Source organism: Micromys minutus, assembly GCF_963924665.1.
Source record: "Micromys minutus genome assembly, chromosome: 16".
NCBI classification, from domain to species: domain Eukaryota; kingdom Metazoa; phylum Chordata; class Mammalia; order Rodentia; family Muridae; genus Micromys; species Micromys minutus.
In genome coordinates, this window is record NC_137985.1 from 40,940,049 (window position 1) to 40,958,460 (window position 18,412).

General features: G+C 46.5%; 1 protein-coding gene across 15 annotated transcripts in view; it reads right to left on the reverse strand.

Moving 5' to 3' along the window:
• NCAM1 (neural cell adhesion molecule 1) overlaps positions 1-18,412 on the reverse strand; it is a gene marked incomplete at its 3' end in the record, with an annotated part of 287,922 nt that overhangs the window by 2,927 nt on the left and 266,583 nt on the right. For 7 of the 15 annotated variants that reach the window (XM_080929719.1, XM_080929732.1, XM_080929730.1 and 4 more), the window contains 4 exons: positions 14,547-14,671; positions 11,357-11,534; positions 1,191-1,398; positions 165-281 (listed from right to left, as the gene is read on the reverse strand). In XM_080929719.1, coding sequence (XP_080785845.1) covers positions 165-281; positions 1,191-1,398; positions 11,357-11,534; positions 14,547-14,671 — 628 coding nt within the window. Of the gene's footprint in view, positions 1-164; positions 282-1,190; positions 1,399-6,658; positions 8,941-11,356; positions 11,538-14,546; positions 14,672-18,412 lie in introns of those variants that run through there. The other 8 variants (XM_080929722.1, XM_080929729.1, XM_080929726.1 and 5 more) reach the window with 2 other exon arrangements.

Sequence of the window (18,412 nt, forward strand, 5' to 3'; positions counted from 1 at the left end):
GGTTCAGACATTGTCTCGCCAGAAGGTCTTCTGACCCTGGGCCCCAGAGCTCTGGCTTCCATGTTTGGCCAGGAGCCAAGGGTGAGAAGCAGGGAAGGTTGGGGTAGGGTGATAAAGTGGATTTGGGGTTCTACTGAGGCGGCAATCGCTCCTAGTCCACGTACTCGGGCTCTGTCAGCGGTGTGGTTTCGTTGGGCTCCGTATGCTTCCCTCCGTCATGGTTTGGAGTCCTTTCCTCCTCCGTTCGGACCTCCACAATGGGTTCTTTAGACTCATCTTTCCTGTGGAGAGAGTTCCATGGGTTAGATCCCACAGCATGGCTTCAGAAGGAAAGTCATCTATGAAAGAAGCTGTAAGCAGGGGTCTCGGGATCTGGCCTGTGTCTCTGCATCCAGTCTCTATACATAAGTTAAATCGCCTCACCTCACCCCTCCCTCACTCCTTGAATCTGTACATTAGGATGAGTAAGCGTATACTTAGCCTAACTATGAGCACTAAGTGAGATAATTTATGTAAAGTTTTAAAGCACAGTGCAGATAAATGCTCAAATACAAACCCATGGGCACACGTGTGTATGTATGCATACACATGTATTTATGTGTGCATGTATAGACCTGTGTGCATATATATATATAACTTTATGTAGAGTTACCTGCATGTGGGGGTGTTAAGCAACTTTTTCATCCTTCCTCTGCTTGCTATAACAGCCTCATTTACCCTTGGACTTCAAACTCTCCTGTTGACTAGCTAATAGATGCTGCTGGTGGGAATATATATATTCCCTCTAAAAGGAGAGAAATTTGTACTTATTTTTCTCCTTTTGGTGCCCTAGAGCCAGGATACAGGGTCTTGTCTTCAATAGCAGCAAGCCAAGTATTTGAATGGTCAATGAATGTAAGGGAGAGAGAGACATAGTATACTCCTCCAATGCTGATTCCGTTCAGCACAAGTCCTCTCCAGGTTTAAATCTGGCAAGTCCCACCTTTTGACCTCCTCAGCAATTTTCAAATCTTTGAGACTTTAGACCTAGGTTGGGTCAGAGACACTGCTTTTCAAACTTGTCACCCCACGTAGCCTTAAACCCCTGCTTCAAGTAGGGGAGGTCACTATAGAACTCTCAGATAGCACAGAGCTAGGTTCTGGGCTGGGGCAGAGCCTACACCCCACTGACAGGATGGATTTGTACTCACGAGAAAGCAGCCTTGCCCTCCTCCATGTCTTTGCCCTTGGCTCCGGGCCCAGCTTTGCCACACAGGTTGACAGCAATGCACATGAGAAGGCCACACTTGTTCAGGAAGTAGCAGGTGATGTCCATGACCACCAGGAGTAGGACGAAAATGACAATGAGGATGCCCACAATGGCCCCTGTGCTCAGGCCTGTGGTGGGGCTGCCATTGGCTTAAGTGGGAGAGAAATACTCCGTGGTTAGCAGGTTTGTGTATGAGCCCCTGACCCTATTAATAGCCATCCCTGGGGTGGAGTAGGACCCTGAACCCCCTAAGCCCCCTGAACCTCTTGAGCCTAAGAACATCCATTCCTGGGGTGGAGTTGGACCCTGAGCCCCCTAAGCCTAAGAACAGACATCCCTGGGGTAGAGTAGGGCCCTGCACATGAAGCCAAGGCATTTGTGACCAATGGTGCCTTCCTTGGGGCCTTCTAATGCCTAGTAGGGGATAATAGGTTCTCTGTACTCTTCAGATGGGGTATGGTTGCCTCATTTTATACAGTAGATGAGGTTTGAAGACTCCCACAAATTAGGATGTGAGAGGAGCTTGTGTCTTTATTTTCACTTCCTAATGACTCTGACCCTCCTCTCTAAGGCATGTGCTCAACTGGACTTCATGAATCCTGGAAGCCCAGTCGGGTAATATTTGAGGACACTGAGTAAAGGTGAATCCAGGAGTGCCCTGCTGTATCTCCGGGCCAATGCAATATATTTTTTTCTGGTTCATCAGGCAGTGACTGGCTTCAGGCTATGCTATGGCTCTATGCTCAGTGACAGAGTCTCATATGAGGTTTCCAGAACTGTCTTGGGTCTTGTGGCGATGCCATGCTCAATGGGATGCCCAACATAATGATTCAACTTCTTCTCTTCTCTTGAACAGTAAGTCCTTAGGACTTTAACTATGAGGGAACCAGGGCTCATTTTATTGTTTCTTATCCCTCAGGAGACTGAATGTGATTTATGCAACTCTGGAGACACAGCAGCCTACCCAGGCCCCACAGGTAAGGTGAAGGGTCTGGGAATACTCACCATGTGGGTGCCAGACATTCTGGGAGCAGACTTCAGGAAAACCTGTAGACTTACCCAGATCTGCACATTCTCACAGACAGTCACACCCACGCAAGACAAATGTCCACAGACTCACAGACTCACATCCTGACAGCACCCAGCCTCCTAATTCTGGCTGGGGCTTCAATGTCCAGTTGGCCTATAGATTCTCCCACAGAAGGAAGGATGTATAAGTTCCCTGTGTAAGTTCCTGTGTGGCTTCACTGACACCAGTTTTCTGGGAGGGACCCCGTTGACTCTAGATGACTCCCATCAGTGGTGGTATTGTGGGAAGCAAAACTTTGCACAGAGTTTTGCCTATATAAGTTATTGTGGGGATAAACAGTCATAGACAGATACAGGAAACTTCTTATTCATCAGTCCCATTCCATGCTACCATTAGACCCTGCCTGATGCTTCCTGTGCTCCCAATGGACTAAGGACATTCAGATCTTCAGACTGGCTGCAAGAACTACAGCTAACAGTACTTGGGAACTAGTTCCAACTGTCTTCATAGTCAGTATACTATACTTTGCCAAATGGCTAAGCCTAGTCCAGCAACTTGCCAATCTTATCTTAGGCCACCCCTCCAGACAAGGGCAGGGATGGTATTTCCTGTGGGCTACTGTTTATTTTTTAACACTGTTGGCTATTTGTGACAGGATTTCACTGGCTCTGATCCCTTTGCCTTCACTTCCAGAGAGCAGCTTTTATGTGCACCACCACACCTGGCCACCACTGTCTGTCCCTCTGTACTAGGCTGCCTCACCAAGGTACTGTAGTGTTTCTTAGGGGTTTCCATTGTTCCTGATTGCAAGCTTCAATTCTGGCCCAGAATGAAAGAGAGGAATGCTCAAACCAATTCCTCCCGGGGACCTAGGGCCTGAACTAAAGGAGACTCCAGGTTCACAAATGTTTTTACTCTTTAGGACCTCCAGCTTGTTTCCCATTCTCTTTTCCTCGGGACTTTGGGCTGGTCCTTTCTACTCCTTCACTGGGATGGAGTCTCTCAGATGGTCCAAGATGAAGAAAGGACACTAGCTACCAGGTGTGTAGGCTTTGCCATTGGGAAAGTTGACCCTGGCTTCAGCCCTCAGTTGGAGGGACTCATTCCTCCAGTGCCCATGTGAGTACTTCTCTTTAACCCTCACTCTGATACAGGGAAGGGAGGAGATGCCTTGATCCCCTTCATCTTTAGGATCCCAAGGGGGTTTCCTTGAACGAGAAAGTCATCTGAGCCTCAGCCTCTGACATCTAATAGGTGCCCAGTGCCTACTACATGAGGAAAGAGCTAAAGTATGAAAGTTCATTGGGGGGGGGTAACTATGAAGTTTAGAGCTTAGTGATGCCCTTAATTTATTTATTTATTTATTTTTTTTTGAGAGCAAGTCTTATTTCTCTGTATCCTAGGCTAGTCTGGAGCTTGATATGTAGCTCAGGCTGTCAACTAGCCTCACATTTATGAGACCCTTGCTGTCTCCGCCTCTTGACTGTTCTGATTACAGACACAACCCATCATGTCCGTCCCAACAGCAATGGTTTCTATCTTGAGCTCCATATTTAGATACCGTTCCACGTGACTGCTCATCTCTTAACTCCAGAGCCAGGTCTCTGATCTCATGGCTGCTCATCTCTTCAAAGAGGAAAAATAAACCATGGAGAAGCTGTTCTGGGGGTGAGAGTACAGCATCTTGATATCATTTGCTCTAGGCCCAGAAGAACCAGATGAAGGTTTTGCCACCGGGTCTAAGCACATTCGAATAGATGTATCCAAGGGTGAAGAGCATAATCCACATAAGCAGAAGAGTAGGTCAGTGGTCTTCCTTCCATTTGATGCAACATCTGAAGCCTTTCTTTCTCTGCCTAACTGGTCTTGCTTGTGTCATGGCCTCTGTGTAGATAGATCCCCCTGACCCCGGTAAACTACGGTCTGACCTTCAGTAGTGTATTCCAGCCCAGGTTGGTCTGCATGCTGCCTGATAAACATGGCAGCCTGCCATCTCCTCAGGGCTGGCTGCAGTGTAGCTATGAGGTCTTCCAGAGCCTCGGGTTTCATGCTATCTTCTTGAAAATCTACCTTCTTCATCATCTTTACCTAACAAGCTACTCTGCCCTATTCTCTTCTTGCTCCTATCTGCCTTTCTCTTTTTAATCCCCCCAAACGTTGATATGCTTGCATGCATGCTACTGCTGCATGGCTGCTCTAGAACATTCAAGAGGTTGCCCACTCTCTTCTCTGTCTCCCCAGCAGCAAATGTGACCCTGACTTGGGGCAAAAATGTTCACAGAATATTTGTTGATTGAGTGAATGAATTTTCACCTTGGGAATGAGAGCATCATTTCAAACATTTAACTGTGTGCAATGGGGGGCAAAGGACCTGTATTCTGTACAGCAGATTTAGGTACTCCTGTAGGGGAAGGCACAGACTACAACCCCACAAACTACAGCCCCACCCCCCAGGAAGGATTGACAAGCATGGAAAGTCAAACAGTGAGCTGCCTCGGAAGCTCTGATTCCTGCGAGTGCTTTGTTTCTGGAAAGCATTAAGCAGAGACCAGATGAGGCCTTGATAGAAAAGTTGTATCTCTGTGATGATCTTGGATGAGATACCTGTATCTAGAAGGGCCTTGGATGGGGGGATGGCATGCCAAATCTTTTTCAACTATAAATACCTCATTTCAAACTAGAGTTGTACAGTGCTCCACACATGATACTGTTTCCAAGATGCCCGTCTTCACAGTGTGTATTGGGAGGGTTTTTTTTGTTTGTTTGTTTTTTGTTTTGTTTTTCTGGAAGACTAAAATGGTGGTAGACCCCATCTTTAGCCATTGACCTTTGCAAGTTAGATTTTACTCGAAAATCAAATGCCTTCTAACACTTGGCAATGATTCTCTGCCTGTGGTGGGGTTCCTGAGGAGGCTTCTTAAATACTTAGCATCTGGGGCTCTTTATTCTAGAGCCAGAACCACTGTGGGGGCAAGATCAGGAACTGGGTGGGATTTGAACAAGGACCCAGGTCACCTGAGGGCCACCATTCCTAAGTCTTCCTTGTCCTCAGTTCCAGTGGGTTTATCACCAAATGGGTCATGATCTGCCCCATGTTTCAGACAGAACAAATTTGATCAGATATAGGTGGAGAGAGTGAGAGAGAGAGAGAACAAGCGTAGACTCTTTCCTGAAAGGGGCTACCAGCCCACACTTCCAAGGACTAATTCTTCTACAGGAAGTGAGCACTCTTGAAGCTGGGGGGAACAGTGGTGTTCCTGACAGAGAGATGGGAACAAGAAGATGCTGTGTACAGATTAAAGGGTGCCAGAGTCAGGAGACAGCACATCTTTGTGGGTATTACAGAGTAGTTTAGTCCAGGGAACTAGTGAGACAATGTCTAGATCCTGAATCTTACTGAACAGACCAGAAAAGGAAAAGCAAAGAAACCCCTGGCAGATATCTGTCTGTGCTGTGACCTTCAGCTTGCCCTCCCCCGACAAGCCCAGTTCATAGGTGCCTAGCACATGAAGAAGACTTCTTGGGGGCAGCGTCCACATATCTCTCTGGGTAACAGCTGCCCTGAGTAGTGTCTGGCTAGGACTGTCAATTGTCTGTAGTTCCTGGCTTGAGAGCTTGGCATTCGAAGCAGAAACTGGCTTGCCTTAAGGCTGAGACTCTCAAATATATGCTTTCTTATGCCTTTAAATGGATCTCACATTTCGTAGGTGCCCAGCTGGGTTTGAGTTATTGTAGCATGTTTCCCAGGTACAGAAGTCCTGGCTCCAATATGACCGTAAGACTACCAGAATGGTTGAACTTGGGAGCTAGTTTTCTCACAAACCCCTTGTACTTCTGCTTGCCCCTTGCTGGAACTAGCTATGCATAGAATGCAAGTTGTCAACAGAAGCTCGCATTGGTTCCTATCTATCATAAGATATGTGTGTGTGTGCATTTGTGTGTGTGTGTGTTTGTGCATGCACATGTGCACTCTTATTCACAAATTCATGTGTGTGTGTGTACTGTTAGGGAGAGAAAAGGTCACACTACACACCCAGAAGACCTTGCTAGAGAGCTCTGCAGCTGGTGGAACATGCTACCCCTGATCCAGTCTTTGGACTCACTACTTCCAAACTTTTGCAAAGGTTCATTCCTCTTCTGCTTTCTGCTGAGGACTCCCAGGCAACAGAGAGCCTGATACCCTTAGGATCACTTAGGAAGACATAATGACTTTCATGAGAAAATGCTTTAGACTAGAACGCTCCTTCTCACCAAATGTGAGGTCCAATTTAAACATCTCTCCTGGTAGTTCGTTACCAAGTGTGCATGAGGTGGAGGGAGAAGGTTTGTATCACTGCATTGGACACAAAAGTCAAAGAAAATCAAAACACGCTCTTGGGTTACATGAACTGTTATATCCTTTAATAATGCAAAGGTGTAAACTTCATAAAGTCTTGCTGATTATCTACACAATGATGTTAGCATTCCTATTAGTAGAAAAAACGTGATCTGAACCTGCTGTATAAATATTCCAAAAAAAATTATGAGCAGAGAACCCTCATGACAGATACACGGTGTATGGTCTGTATTAACACACAGTGCAGAGGTGGGGGTAAGCTTACTCCCTTGGGGATTCCTGGGAGCTGCTCTCTTAGAGACTCCCAGCAGGGCCAGGAGACACAGCCTTCATGGAGGGACCCAGAGTCTGGCAGGGGATAGTGCACAAGCTGTGTCTGGCAGGGCACACCATTATAAGCCACAAGCTGGCTGGAATAAGCCCAAAGGTTTCCCAGCTGGGCCCTGTGTCTGCTAAGAGCACAGAACCGTGCTATGACTCTGGACATTTAGGCTGATCTCCAAAGTTCCCTTTAGAAATACTGACACCCTGTCCCTCTCCTGTGAGTGGGTCTGTGATGAGACTGAGACAGACTCTCTGAGCCAAGTACTCCTAGAGTGAATGCATGTGACATCTGTTCAGGGCCATCAGAAGAGGATAGTGGTGGGACCTCTCTTGCCTTCCTTGATGCTTTTCCTTAAACAACCTACGATTCTCCCATCAGGCCTCGAGGCCTATGTTATTTTCTCTGCTGTGCTGCCCCATGCCCCCTTGCTTCACTGAGATGGTGGGAAGAGGCCACGGGTCCAGAGTAGAGAGAGGCACTGTCAATTTTAGCTGCAGAGCAGTGTAAAGAGGCCTCTGTGTTGAACACTTGGGGAGACTGGCAACTGCCTGCAGACCGCCATTTGGAGTCATTTGTCTTCCCGAAAGCAAAGGCCTAGCCTTGGAGCTTTACAAAATATATATATATATATAACAACAGAAACGAAATAGGTAGAGAACCAAAGAGAACATAAATTGAGCTTCCATGGAGATGTTCGGGGATGAGACAGGCAGAATGTCAGGTGCCATGGGAGGGGAGGAGGTTTTTATTCATTAGAAGGTCCGTCACACGTTGACACTATTGGGTGGGTTTCAGCCTTGACTCTCCTGCATCCTTCTCTTCTGGGTGAATTACCCAACAGCAACAGGAGTTCCTGGCTTTTCATAACCATTTAAAAAGTGTCATGGAGACCAGTAGGCAAGCTGGGGCACTGTGGAAAGTGCTGACAGACTCACTGCCTGATTTATTAATACTGTGGGGCATAGAATGTTCCTCCACCCCTTACCTTGTGCTCTTTGGAGCATGTAGGAGGATGGCGGGGAGGGTGACTGAGTCACAGTGGATGCTGCCAAACTGCCCAGTATCCTGTGCTTATGGTGATAGTGGAGGTCACAGCTGGACCTGCCACCAGGACCTGGAGGCTTAATGCTCATCTGAAGCATCCTACTGTGGAATGGAACAATCAGCTTTATTGGGAGTCAGACAGCATTCCACCGGGCAGGTCACAGAGGCAGAAGATGTTGAGACTAACACCAACCCTTTCCAGAATGTTCATCAGCTCCAGAAAAAATAGATGACTTTAACTTTTCCCACTGCGCTGGCAAGAGGGGATTTCATTTGCCTATCAGGTCAGCAGAGTGCTTAGGTGAGTCACCACCCCTAGGGGCTCTTTCAACATGGGCACTTAAATACTTAAATGCAGGCCAAGAAGCTAGCTACCTACTGAAAGGTGGTGGGCACAGTGTTAGGACAAGGGACCCATGTGTTGACCTTTACAACAACGTGAGCCAAGCTTTAGAAATCTAGAATTTCTCCGCTGCTGAACTTTAGGTATGAACAACAGCAAAGACACAAACAACAGATGGTAACAACATCTCCATAAACCTTGCATAGTGTGTAGTGTGTCTTTAAAAAATAGTATTGGAAGAAAGATCTCTTAAATTTCTTCTTCTTCATATATATATATATTTTTTACTACTATTCAAAAGGAGATAGATTCCATAAGAAGTGACAAAAAAAGTATCACCGAATGACAAAAATCTCAGGAGGTAAATCTGTTTCTGGTCATCAAGACCTTCCTCGTTCACCAGAACACTGGCTGGGCAACCGTGGTCCTGACAGGTTCTTTCAAAGAGGGACAACTGATCATTTTCATAGGAACTGGGATTTTAATCAAATATAACGTAGTGTGTGTGTGTGTGTGTGTGTGTGTTCAAGTTCCTAACAGAGCAAAAGAAGAGTCACTGCAGAGAAAAGCAACGAGACCAAGGTGTAGGAGGTGGAGCTTCCTCCCAGGGTGGCTGCGGGTGCCAAGCAATGGGTCCCAGAGGAAAGGTGGTTGTTGAGACATAAATTTGGCAGTGGGGATGTCCCAGTGACGTCCAGGGTGACAAGTGTGACAGCAGACACACGGGGTGGGGGTGAGGGTTGTGGGAGGGGAGGAAAGAGAAGGCAGAGACAGAAACAGAGGAAAAATAGATAAAAAAAAAAGAAAGGAAAAATAGGTCAAATATAGAAAAAACAAGAATCCAAGGTTAATTCATCTTAGTAAGTTAGGCTGACAAAAGTTAGAGAGTTCAGCGCTCTATCAGCATCATAGGCCGGGTCAGCAGCTCAGCAAGGCCAGAAGCAGCATAGCAGGTTAATTTGGGGGTCGGGGCCAGCGAGCGAATGAAATTAAAGTGAGAGAACAGGACCCTCTGTGGTAGAACAGCAGGGTCGGAGCAGGAGAGGTACCTCTGGCTAAGACAAAGCCTCTTAGGAGCAGGTGGGGCGAATATGCTTCTGTGTCTAGTTTCTGCATGTGGAGGCTGAGGTGTAGTAGCGAGAACACTGATCTGTGGAGCCGAGGCAGACCTGTCTTTCTACTGCACAAGTCCCATCATCGTCCATGTGTGAGGGTCCTGACCCTCTCACTTCTACCTCCCTGCCCTCCATGGAACTCGACCACAAATAGACATCTTGTAATGCAAAGAGGCTTTGCTCTCGGATTCCAATAAAATGACCAGGATGGTCCAACCAGAGTCACGCCCTTTCAGCACTTGGACAGCAGGTACAGAGTCACCGAGGACAAGGCGAGTCCTCCTAACCCTATCTGGCTCTGATGGGAGCCTGTATGATGTTCTGCAAGGCCTCTGCAGATCAAGCACTCCAGCATCTTTCTCCCTAACGCAGGAAACCTAGATGGTGAAGTCGCTGGCAGTGCCCAGCCTGGAAACACAGCATGCCCAAGTCCACCGCCCAACAAATCTCATCTGGGGAAGAACTAGCTTATGGCTTGTTGCCAAGGGCTTAATCTAAGCCTCACTCGTCCCTGAATCCTAAGAGGCTCAAAGTGTGGATCTGGACAGACGTGTATGTCACATTCTTGATTTCAATGGAAAACTAACCAAAGAACACAGGAAAGAAGAGACAGAAGAAACGTAGGTCCACCTCCATTTGGACATCCTATTGAGCCACAATGAGGGTAACATTCTATAGCCACATCTAAGAATTTCCTTCCAGGACCCTAAACTGAGCAAGAAAGCCCTCCCCATAGTGAAATCCACCAACTGACACATCTAATCTACAGCTTAAAACTCACCTGCCAACTGGCTGGAGGCCCCACGCATATCTGCCCACAAACTCACACACAAACAATCATGAAGAACCACACACCAAGCTTTCCTTCTGGTGCTACCCCCTTTGGCACATATGACCTTACAGGACAGGCAGCCTTTCTGGACTGACTTTTCCCAGGAGTAGCAGTCTTAATAATTGAGGTTAGCATCTAAGCAAGCTCTCCAGGCAGGGCTGGCAAGATGGACCTATACCCAGGCTGTCTTCCTACCACACCTGACCATGGTAGAGCATAGGAGACCCTCTCCAACAGTCTACAGTAGTATGATCTATGACCATCTCTCTGGTATTTGGCTGTCCCCAAAGGCAAAGTGCTCGCTGAAGAATAGGGTCTTCTCTGAGGTACTTGCCTAATGAGGGGACTGGCCACTGGCACAAGGCATGTGGTCCAGAAATCACGGCTCTCACTTTATTCCCACAGGTGAGTTGGTCCTGGATCCTAGAGACGAATCTGCATGTCCTAGGAGCAATGTCGCTACCATGGTCTAGCAGACTGGCTGCCCTTTCATTGATGGTGTGTCCCAGTATCTATGTTTTCCACTTGCTCCATGCCAAGAGGTTCGATTTGTCTCTGGCACAGTGGAGAGGCCCTTCACAGATAAGCTTGTAGTTAACTGGGCACCATCTATTCCTTCTCTTGGGGGCCACCAGAGAGAAGAGATTTAGACCATGGTTGTACAGCTAAAGCAAGGTCACATATAAACAGCATAAAGCCAGTTATGTTGTCCTAGTATGGAATGCAGATGACAGAGAAAGTCTCATTAAGGATCCTTGTTCAACCAGCATCTGAGGCAAGGCAGGAATAGGGGTGTGTCCCATCGAAGGGAGTCCCATAGACTGGTTAGCACTGATCTGTCAGAGCCAAGTGAGACAGGACCTTTTCCCCAGGATGCTTGGCAAAACTTTCCTGGGGGGTCTGACACATGTCAAACCACTGCACAGATGGGGATAAGGCAAAACTAAGCTTGGCACGAGCAACCAGTCATGAGGATGGCTGTAAGCAAGCAAGTTGTCAGGGTTGTTCAGGCTCATTAGGAGGCGAGGCTTATGTGCATTAATTCAAAGCAGGAAACAAACAGAAAACAGACGTGGCTGTACCTGGGATGGCCGTGGGCTGGGCTGAGGTCCTGAACACAAAATGAGCTGCCTTGGATTTCCCCTGCTGATTCTCGGCTACCACATAGACTTCGTACTCAGCGTTCCAATCTAGGGACTTGAGCATGACGTGGTCACTGCCAGATGGGAGCCTGATTTCCGGTTTCCACTCGGAGGCGAGCTTCTGGGAACAATCGGCAGGAAGGACAGAAGACATCGGGGAGTGTCAGTGAGAATACCAGGAAGGCTGGCTAAGAGACACGGACCCAGGGGACTTGAAAACCATGGGGTGAGTTGTAAGAAATGGGAATTGATGTAGGCTTTCCATATTGGTAGAACCACCTAGTGTCCTTGCCAAGATCAACAGTAGCAAATGGCAGTGTGGCATGGTTCTGAACCTACTGTCCCACTAACCTCAGGACTGACAGGGGCTGGAACACTGGCCCCCCACTTGTCCTATTTCTCCTATACTTTGAAATGCTGGGTTCATGGTGTAAGGGCTTCCTAGAGGCCAAACAAATGTTTCTTATATTTCAGAATGCTGCCTACATTCTGACAGGTAAATATCACATAGATTTCAGTTTTACTATAAATGCAGATTCTGCATATTGACTACATTCCACAGGCTAGGCTCTGCCCTGAGAGATGGCCTTGCCCTTTCTCATCACACCCCTGTAACAAACCTGCTGGGCCATCACTTCCAGGCTCCTACTAAATCTGATGAGAGGGACAGGAGCAAAGGTCAGGTGACTGCACAAAGTCACGCTGCGGTCAAGGTTGGAGCCCAGCATGTGGAAGCCCCAGTGTTTTCTCTTTCATACTAGGGAGCCCAAAAAGCATGTGTCGAACTGAACTGTTTATTTCTATATTCTGCAACATGGCCTGGCATCATTGTGGCTGAACAGCTGAGGCTCAAGATTGGGATGCTCATGGGCCCATATACACTGTCCCACTGTGCATAGCAAACTGTCATAAGGGGGGATAAGGGGGAGATGAAAAATTCTAGGGATGCCCTGCTTCTCACCTAACATTCCCTCTAGATATCTCATTCATGTTTACTACTGAGTTTGTACCAGAAGGAAGTTTCCAAAGCCACTGCTAGGCAACCACCTGCATAACCAAACAGTGTAGGAGAGGCTTCAAGTCCTCCTGAGAAATCTTCTGATGGGTTTCTTGTTGCAAAGCCTGTCACCTCACAGTCTCTGGCCTTTATAAAAGCCAAGTATGCCTCAGGTACACTCTGGGCACCCAAAGACTTTTAACAAATGTTTACTGAACAGGGGTGAAGAACACAGCAATGTGTCAAATATGAGGTAGTTCAGTGATCACCACAGGTCCAGGCCTGTGGCTGGAAGAAGAGATTTCATCAAGCAAAGTAGTTCTGATGAGCCACAAAGCTGCCTCTAGGAACATGGGGGTGCACGTTCCTGGGCTACGCTCATGGGGGATTCTGGTGTCCTATAGTCTAACCAGGAATCCTGGATTGTGCTCTATAAGTTTGCTTTGCACATGTTGCTAAGGCGCTGTTTTAATTTAAAACAAAGGATCCGAGCTGTCTCTCTTTGCTCTTCCTTCTCTGTCTTCCTTGGCAAACATCATTACAAAAGAGACAACCAGACGATAAAGCAAACACGCAGGGAAAGCAAACTTTATGCTATGTAATACATATTAATAATTCGTGATTGCAGATCGCAAATGTTAGGCTTCAAAGTGAAAGAGGATGCTTAAAGTCACTGGAATCTAAAAGAGCTCAGCAGTTTGTTCCTCTGTCTGTTAAACACAGCTGCAGTGACCATTTGGGCAAGCACCCATGGAGACTGTTTTCCTGTGGGAAAGAGTTCTACCTGGGTTCTGCCTCTTGGCCACCACTTGCAGAGCTTTCAAAGTATCCAGAGCATTTTGGGTGTATTTGCATATATTGTAACTAATCTGATAGTGCAAGTCATTTTATTCCCATTTTGCAGATAGGGAAATAGAGGTTTGGGAAGATGCGATTATCTGTTCTTTAGATGACATGCTGGTAAATGGCAAGGCTGGAATTTGATATAATTGGGGCTCCTAATAGCCATTTAAATAGGTATCCTACCCTATTCCAAGTAGGTTATCCTATTCCACCTGCTCCAAGTGAGCTATTCAGCACCACCTGGCAAGTTCTGGCATTCTTTCCTGCAGTAAGCAAACCACAGGACCTCCCATACAGTAGTATCTCTGGGCTGGCCCTTAAGCAACTTCCTCTACAATGCCAGCTCACCTCTGACTTCTTGGAGTTGAATAGATAAAGGTCTGATCCTGGGATGTAAGACATACAAGCCTGCAGAGCTCCACTTTGGACTCATAAACCCTGGGAACTGTTCCCAGGGGAGGCAGGAATGAACACACTTCCTGGAAAAAGCCTTATTCAGGGCTTCATGGAGAAAGCAATCCGTTCTCTGGTTCATGATCTCCAGCTACTAGGAAGTTTTAGTAATGGGTTATTCCTAGTGTCCAGAGACTGCCCCTGGCAACTGCTTACTGACTGTCTGTCATTCTAAAACTGGAAAGAGGGAGAGTGATTCTCAGTTTGGGGGGGGGGTGTTGGTGATAAAGATGGAATAGGAGAGATCTTAGCTTGGTGGTGAGTGAACCAAAAGGAAAGGCTGTAATCAAGCTGAGTGTGTGCACTGGAGTGGCTGAGGTGCTGCAAAGAGCAGCCAAGGGGTCCATCTCACAGTCTTGAAGTAACTGAGGTAAGAACCTAGGCTCCTCAGCTAGAGACCTCACCTGGGGGTGTGAGACCCTCGGGTGCTGGCTGTTGCAGCCTTGGTTGCTTCATCTGTAATGTGGGAGCTAACTGTGGTACCCGCTCCATAGATTCCGTGCAAGAAATATACCTGGATGCTGCATGTGATCCAGGAGAAGCACTGTGACAATTTTACACAGAAGTCCTGGATTATTAAAACGGCACTTTGGAGCAAAAGGGAATCACAAAAAATCACAGCGACATCACCATTCCAGTTTTAGAAGAAATTTTTAGATATTGTGGGCATGGCTGTAGGTCAGTCTTGGGATTTAAAACCTTGACCACATTCCAAGAGTCTCCTACAAGATGTCTGGTGGGACCCCGTCACCTGGGACTCTCATGTTTTTGATTCACCAAGGTAGGTCCCAGGGTCCCAGGGTGTGTGTGGTGCCTCTGAAGAGGGAAGCTACTTACCGCTCTGTACTTGACCAGATAGTGTCTGATGGGGGAGCCTCCGTCATCCTGCTTGATCAGGTTCACCTTGATGGAGTTCCCATCCTCTCCCATCTGCCCTTCCAGCTTGGGTGCACTGGGTTCCCCTGAAATAGCCAGCAAATTTACATGAAGTCCGGGTCCCCAGAATGATGAGTGGGCCCATCAAAATGGGATGGTGTGACGCAATGGGGCTGGGCACTTTGCTTGCTTTTTCAGAAATTCAAATGGTTAAGAAGCGGCGAGTGTAGAACCCTGAACCCCATTTGGCAGCCTCACTCGGTCTTAGCTGAGGGTGCTCTGTGGAAATGTTCTGGAAGACACTGGGAAGAGCTCTTTTCCATCTCTCTCACTGAGTACTCACTGTTCTTCCTTCTGCTCTGCAGGTTTGATTTCTACAAACCTGACACATCTTGACAGAGTGCCTGGAGTATGGGCAAATATAGGCAGGTCTGAGTAGGAAATTTAAAAACATAGAATTACCTTTCAGAATAGCCTTATGTTTTGTTTGTTTGTTTGTTTTTAAATCCCTGGGTACATTGTAAGTCACCCTAGAGTCCCAAGGGCTTGGTCACTGATGGGAGTGAATGACTCCGTGTTCTTGCACCTAGCTTGTCACGAATTAGATTTTATTGCTTAGGATCGGATCGCTTAAAAATACGTTTCCAATTGTGGCTAAATAAAACAGAAATTGCCATAGGCAAGTTTCCCGTGAATGTAACTACATTTATGGCTCAGTGGAGTGAGGGATAATCTTTGGCTCTTTAATGTATTAAACCAACAATCACTGCGGTCTTTCTCTTTGTGAGAGGAGCTAGAGTGGGGTGGGGTGGTGGGGGTGGGGGTTGGAAATGACTTTAGTATTTTACAGTAAGTAAAATAAAGTTTCTTGGTTCTCTGTATTCAGACTTTATGTTCACTTGGATGGTAGCATTTGGAACCCAAGAGGGAGAAGGAAGATGAGCGTGTTTATGTGAGGACTCAGTGTCAGGATGGCTCTGTACTGTGCTGATGGTTATATGTTGCAAGCATGTACTAACAGCACAGGTAAAGAAGTGCGATTCAGGGTTGAAATCAAAACTCCATACTTGTGAGGGACCAGGTTCTGTAATCTATTTCCTGACCTCCCAGGGAGGTTGCACTCCAGGGGGTTATGGCATGAGAACCAGGAAGGGAAGAGCCACTAGGAAGAGAGGCTAATTACCTCACACTGTACCCCTTGCTGTAAATGGGAGGCTGCAGGCAATGTTGCAGTTTAGCCTGGTCTCCTTGTTCGGCTGTTGGGATTCAAAGGTGGAAGCAGAGAGAAAAGGCTCACTCCACCTGGAGCCCTGCCAGGCATCCCCTGAGGTATGGCATGTGTATCATCTGGAGCTGGTTAGCAACACAGACTATTTCTGTAACAGGGCTCCTTGCTTCGGTGTGTGCATGGATGTGCTCTGAGAACTGGAAGAAATGATGGGAAGGGGGAGGATGTATACTGAAACAGGGAGGGACCATCATCTTGATGTCTGAAGGCTATTTGGGAAAAGTCAGGCTCAATATCCATTCTATGGTTGGGACCAAACAACAACAACAACAACAAAAACCTCCAAAACCCCAAAACAAACAAACAAACAAAAACCCTAGAATGCAAAGGTGAATAGGTTGTATTAAAAAACTTTGTCCTGGTTTTTAAGCTCGAATGTAGCCATTGTCCTCAGCTATTAGGAGGAAAGCATTTAGACCTAGTTTGGATATGTCAATCTATGTAGGCCCTTCAAATTTCGATGGTCTTTTCTATCATCTTAGGCAATAAGTCAACTGTGTCTACATCATTATAAATGTCTGGTAGGGCTCAAGGTGGAGTCTTGTTTAGAATAAGGCAGGGTCTCTGGGTAGATTCCATAATGCCGATCACCGTTGTGCTGAAGGAACCATGAGAGTACCCGGCTAGTTCTACTCTCTGACAGAATTAAGGTGACCAATGCATCTCAGGGATCCTCAGACATTACAGGCTTTAGCACTGAAAGCTCAATGTCCCAGGAAAACCCTCAGTCCTAGGCTGACTGAGATGGTTGGTGGCCAAGAGTGGACGGAAATGGCACTATCCTTTCAGCTGCTGAGAATCACAACATGAACTTTGCTCCCTGTGGAAGGAAGGTGAAGCCCATAGGCTGTGCCCGAGGTCTCCTTGGGGTGAGGTGGAGGGGAGTCCACCCAGCTGCTTTGTTGAACCAACCTCACTATTCCCTCCTGGAATGGAGCACTGTGGGTATTCAAGACATAATCAAGGGCTTTAAACACCTTCTCTGAGCTCTTCTTGCTGGGGAGTGTGGAGTATCATTGGTATCACTGCCTTATTCTGTCCCCAGACTTGCAGAAAGGGAGCACAGGATCAAATGTAAGGGCTCTTCCACCTTTTCCATCCCTGCACGGGGGTGAATTTAGTGTCATCTCTTCTTTGACAATCCTCACAACACCATGAGGGTGGAAGACACGATAAATGACCGTTTGCTAGCATTTGTTATGAGGCCCACCCTAAGTTCAGCAGCTCCATATCTCAGAGACATACAGTTATCAACTTCATGCTTTACAATTTTGCAGACTTTTCTTTAAAAAAAAAAAATCAGGTATTTGAAAGAGAGTTTGAGTCCCTTTAAAGACATGTGAATGAACAGATTTATCTCCCAGGAATCCCTGAAGAACCCAGCAGCCCTACTGAAGGTAGGGTCTTATCTCTGGATTTGTTTCCCCCCCAAAAATGCATATAATTAGAATCTCAAAAAGATGGCACACCCAGGAGAGGATTAGCTATTATTCTATCTGACAAGGTTACTGACACATATTTATTTTCTCTTGAAGTTCAGAGCATTTTATTTTAATCGTATAGTATTTAGGTTATCATTTAGAAAGCTTTACCTACAAACATATGTTGTACTGAGTTCTAGAAGTTGTCAATCAGGTACTGATATCTCAAAGGTGAACCACACATGACTTTTTAACAAAACGGAAAAACATAATATAGTTGTGATTCATTAAAATGCTAGTGGGGTCCTGGGACAGTAGTGTAACCTCTCCTGTGACAATATGCCTGAAGGAAGATTATTTTCAACTAACATGGGACGTTGGGCCAATTTGGCAGCCCTGCGTGTCATTGTAAGTACATCATCAAGACTGGAGGGAGCAATTGTTAAATCAGTTGTCTTTTGTATCTTCACATGCTGGCTGTCTGTTTTTATCATTATAGACTAGGAATTGGGCTAGGAAAACTTTCCTTTCTGCACAAAGCCAGGCTTGGTGAGGAAGGGGACACTGTAGAGGCAATGGGACCTCAGCATTAAAGAAGTACATTGTTTAATTGAGCACATTAGCAGAAGAAATGGTTTAGGGGGGTCCCAAGGTTCTGGGGTGGCTGCTACTGTGACTGAAATAATTAAGGGCAATTTCAGAAAAACCAATATTATAGTTATTTGTAAATGTTCATTTGCCATCCATCAGCAATGGGCATGTTGCTTGTTGCTTTAAGAAGACCTCCGGGGATAATTATACCCCTTGAGTTTAGCTTCATCTAGGATTCAATTCCACCCTCCCTCAAACATGTTATGTTAAAGCTGAACACAGCACTACTTTAAAAATAAACCTTGCCAATAACAACTATTCTGGACAGTTCGGATGTTTTCCAGTAGCCCATAAGTCATACATACATGGAAAAAAATGCTATGAAAAAGGCCGAGTAATGTCAGTTACACCATTGGCAGGCTGATGAGTGAGTGCCCTCTAAGAAACCGTAATTGAAATGTTTATTTCTGGCCCTGGAGATTACAGGTTCCTCCTTTGGAATTACTGGGCTTCTGTGCCCTTCCTTA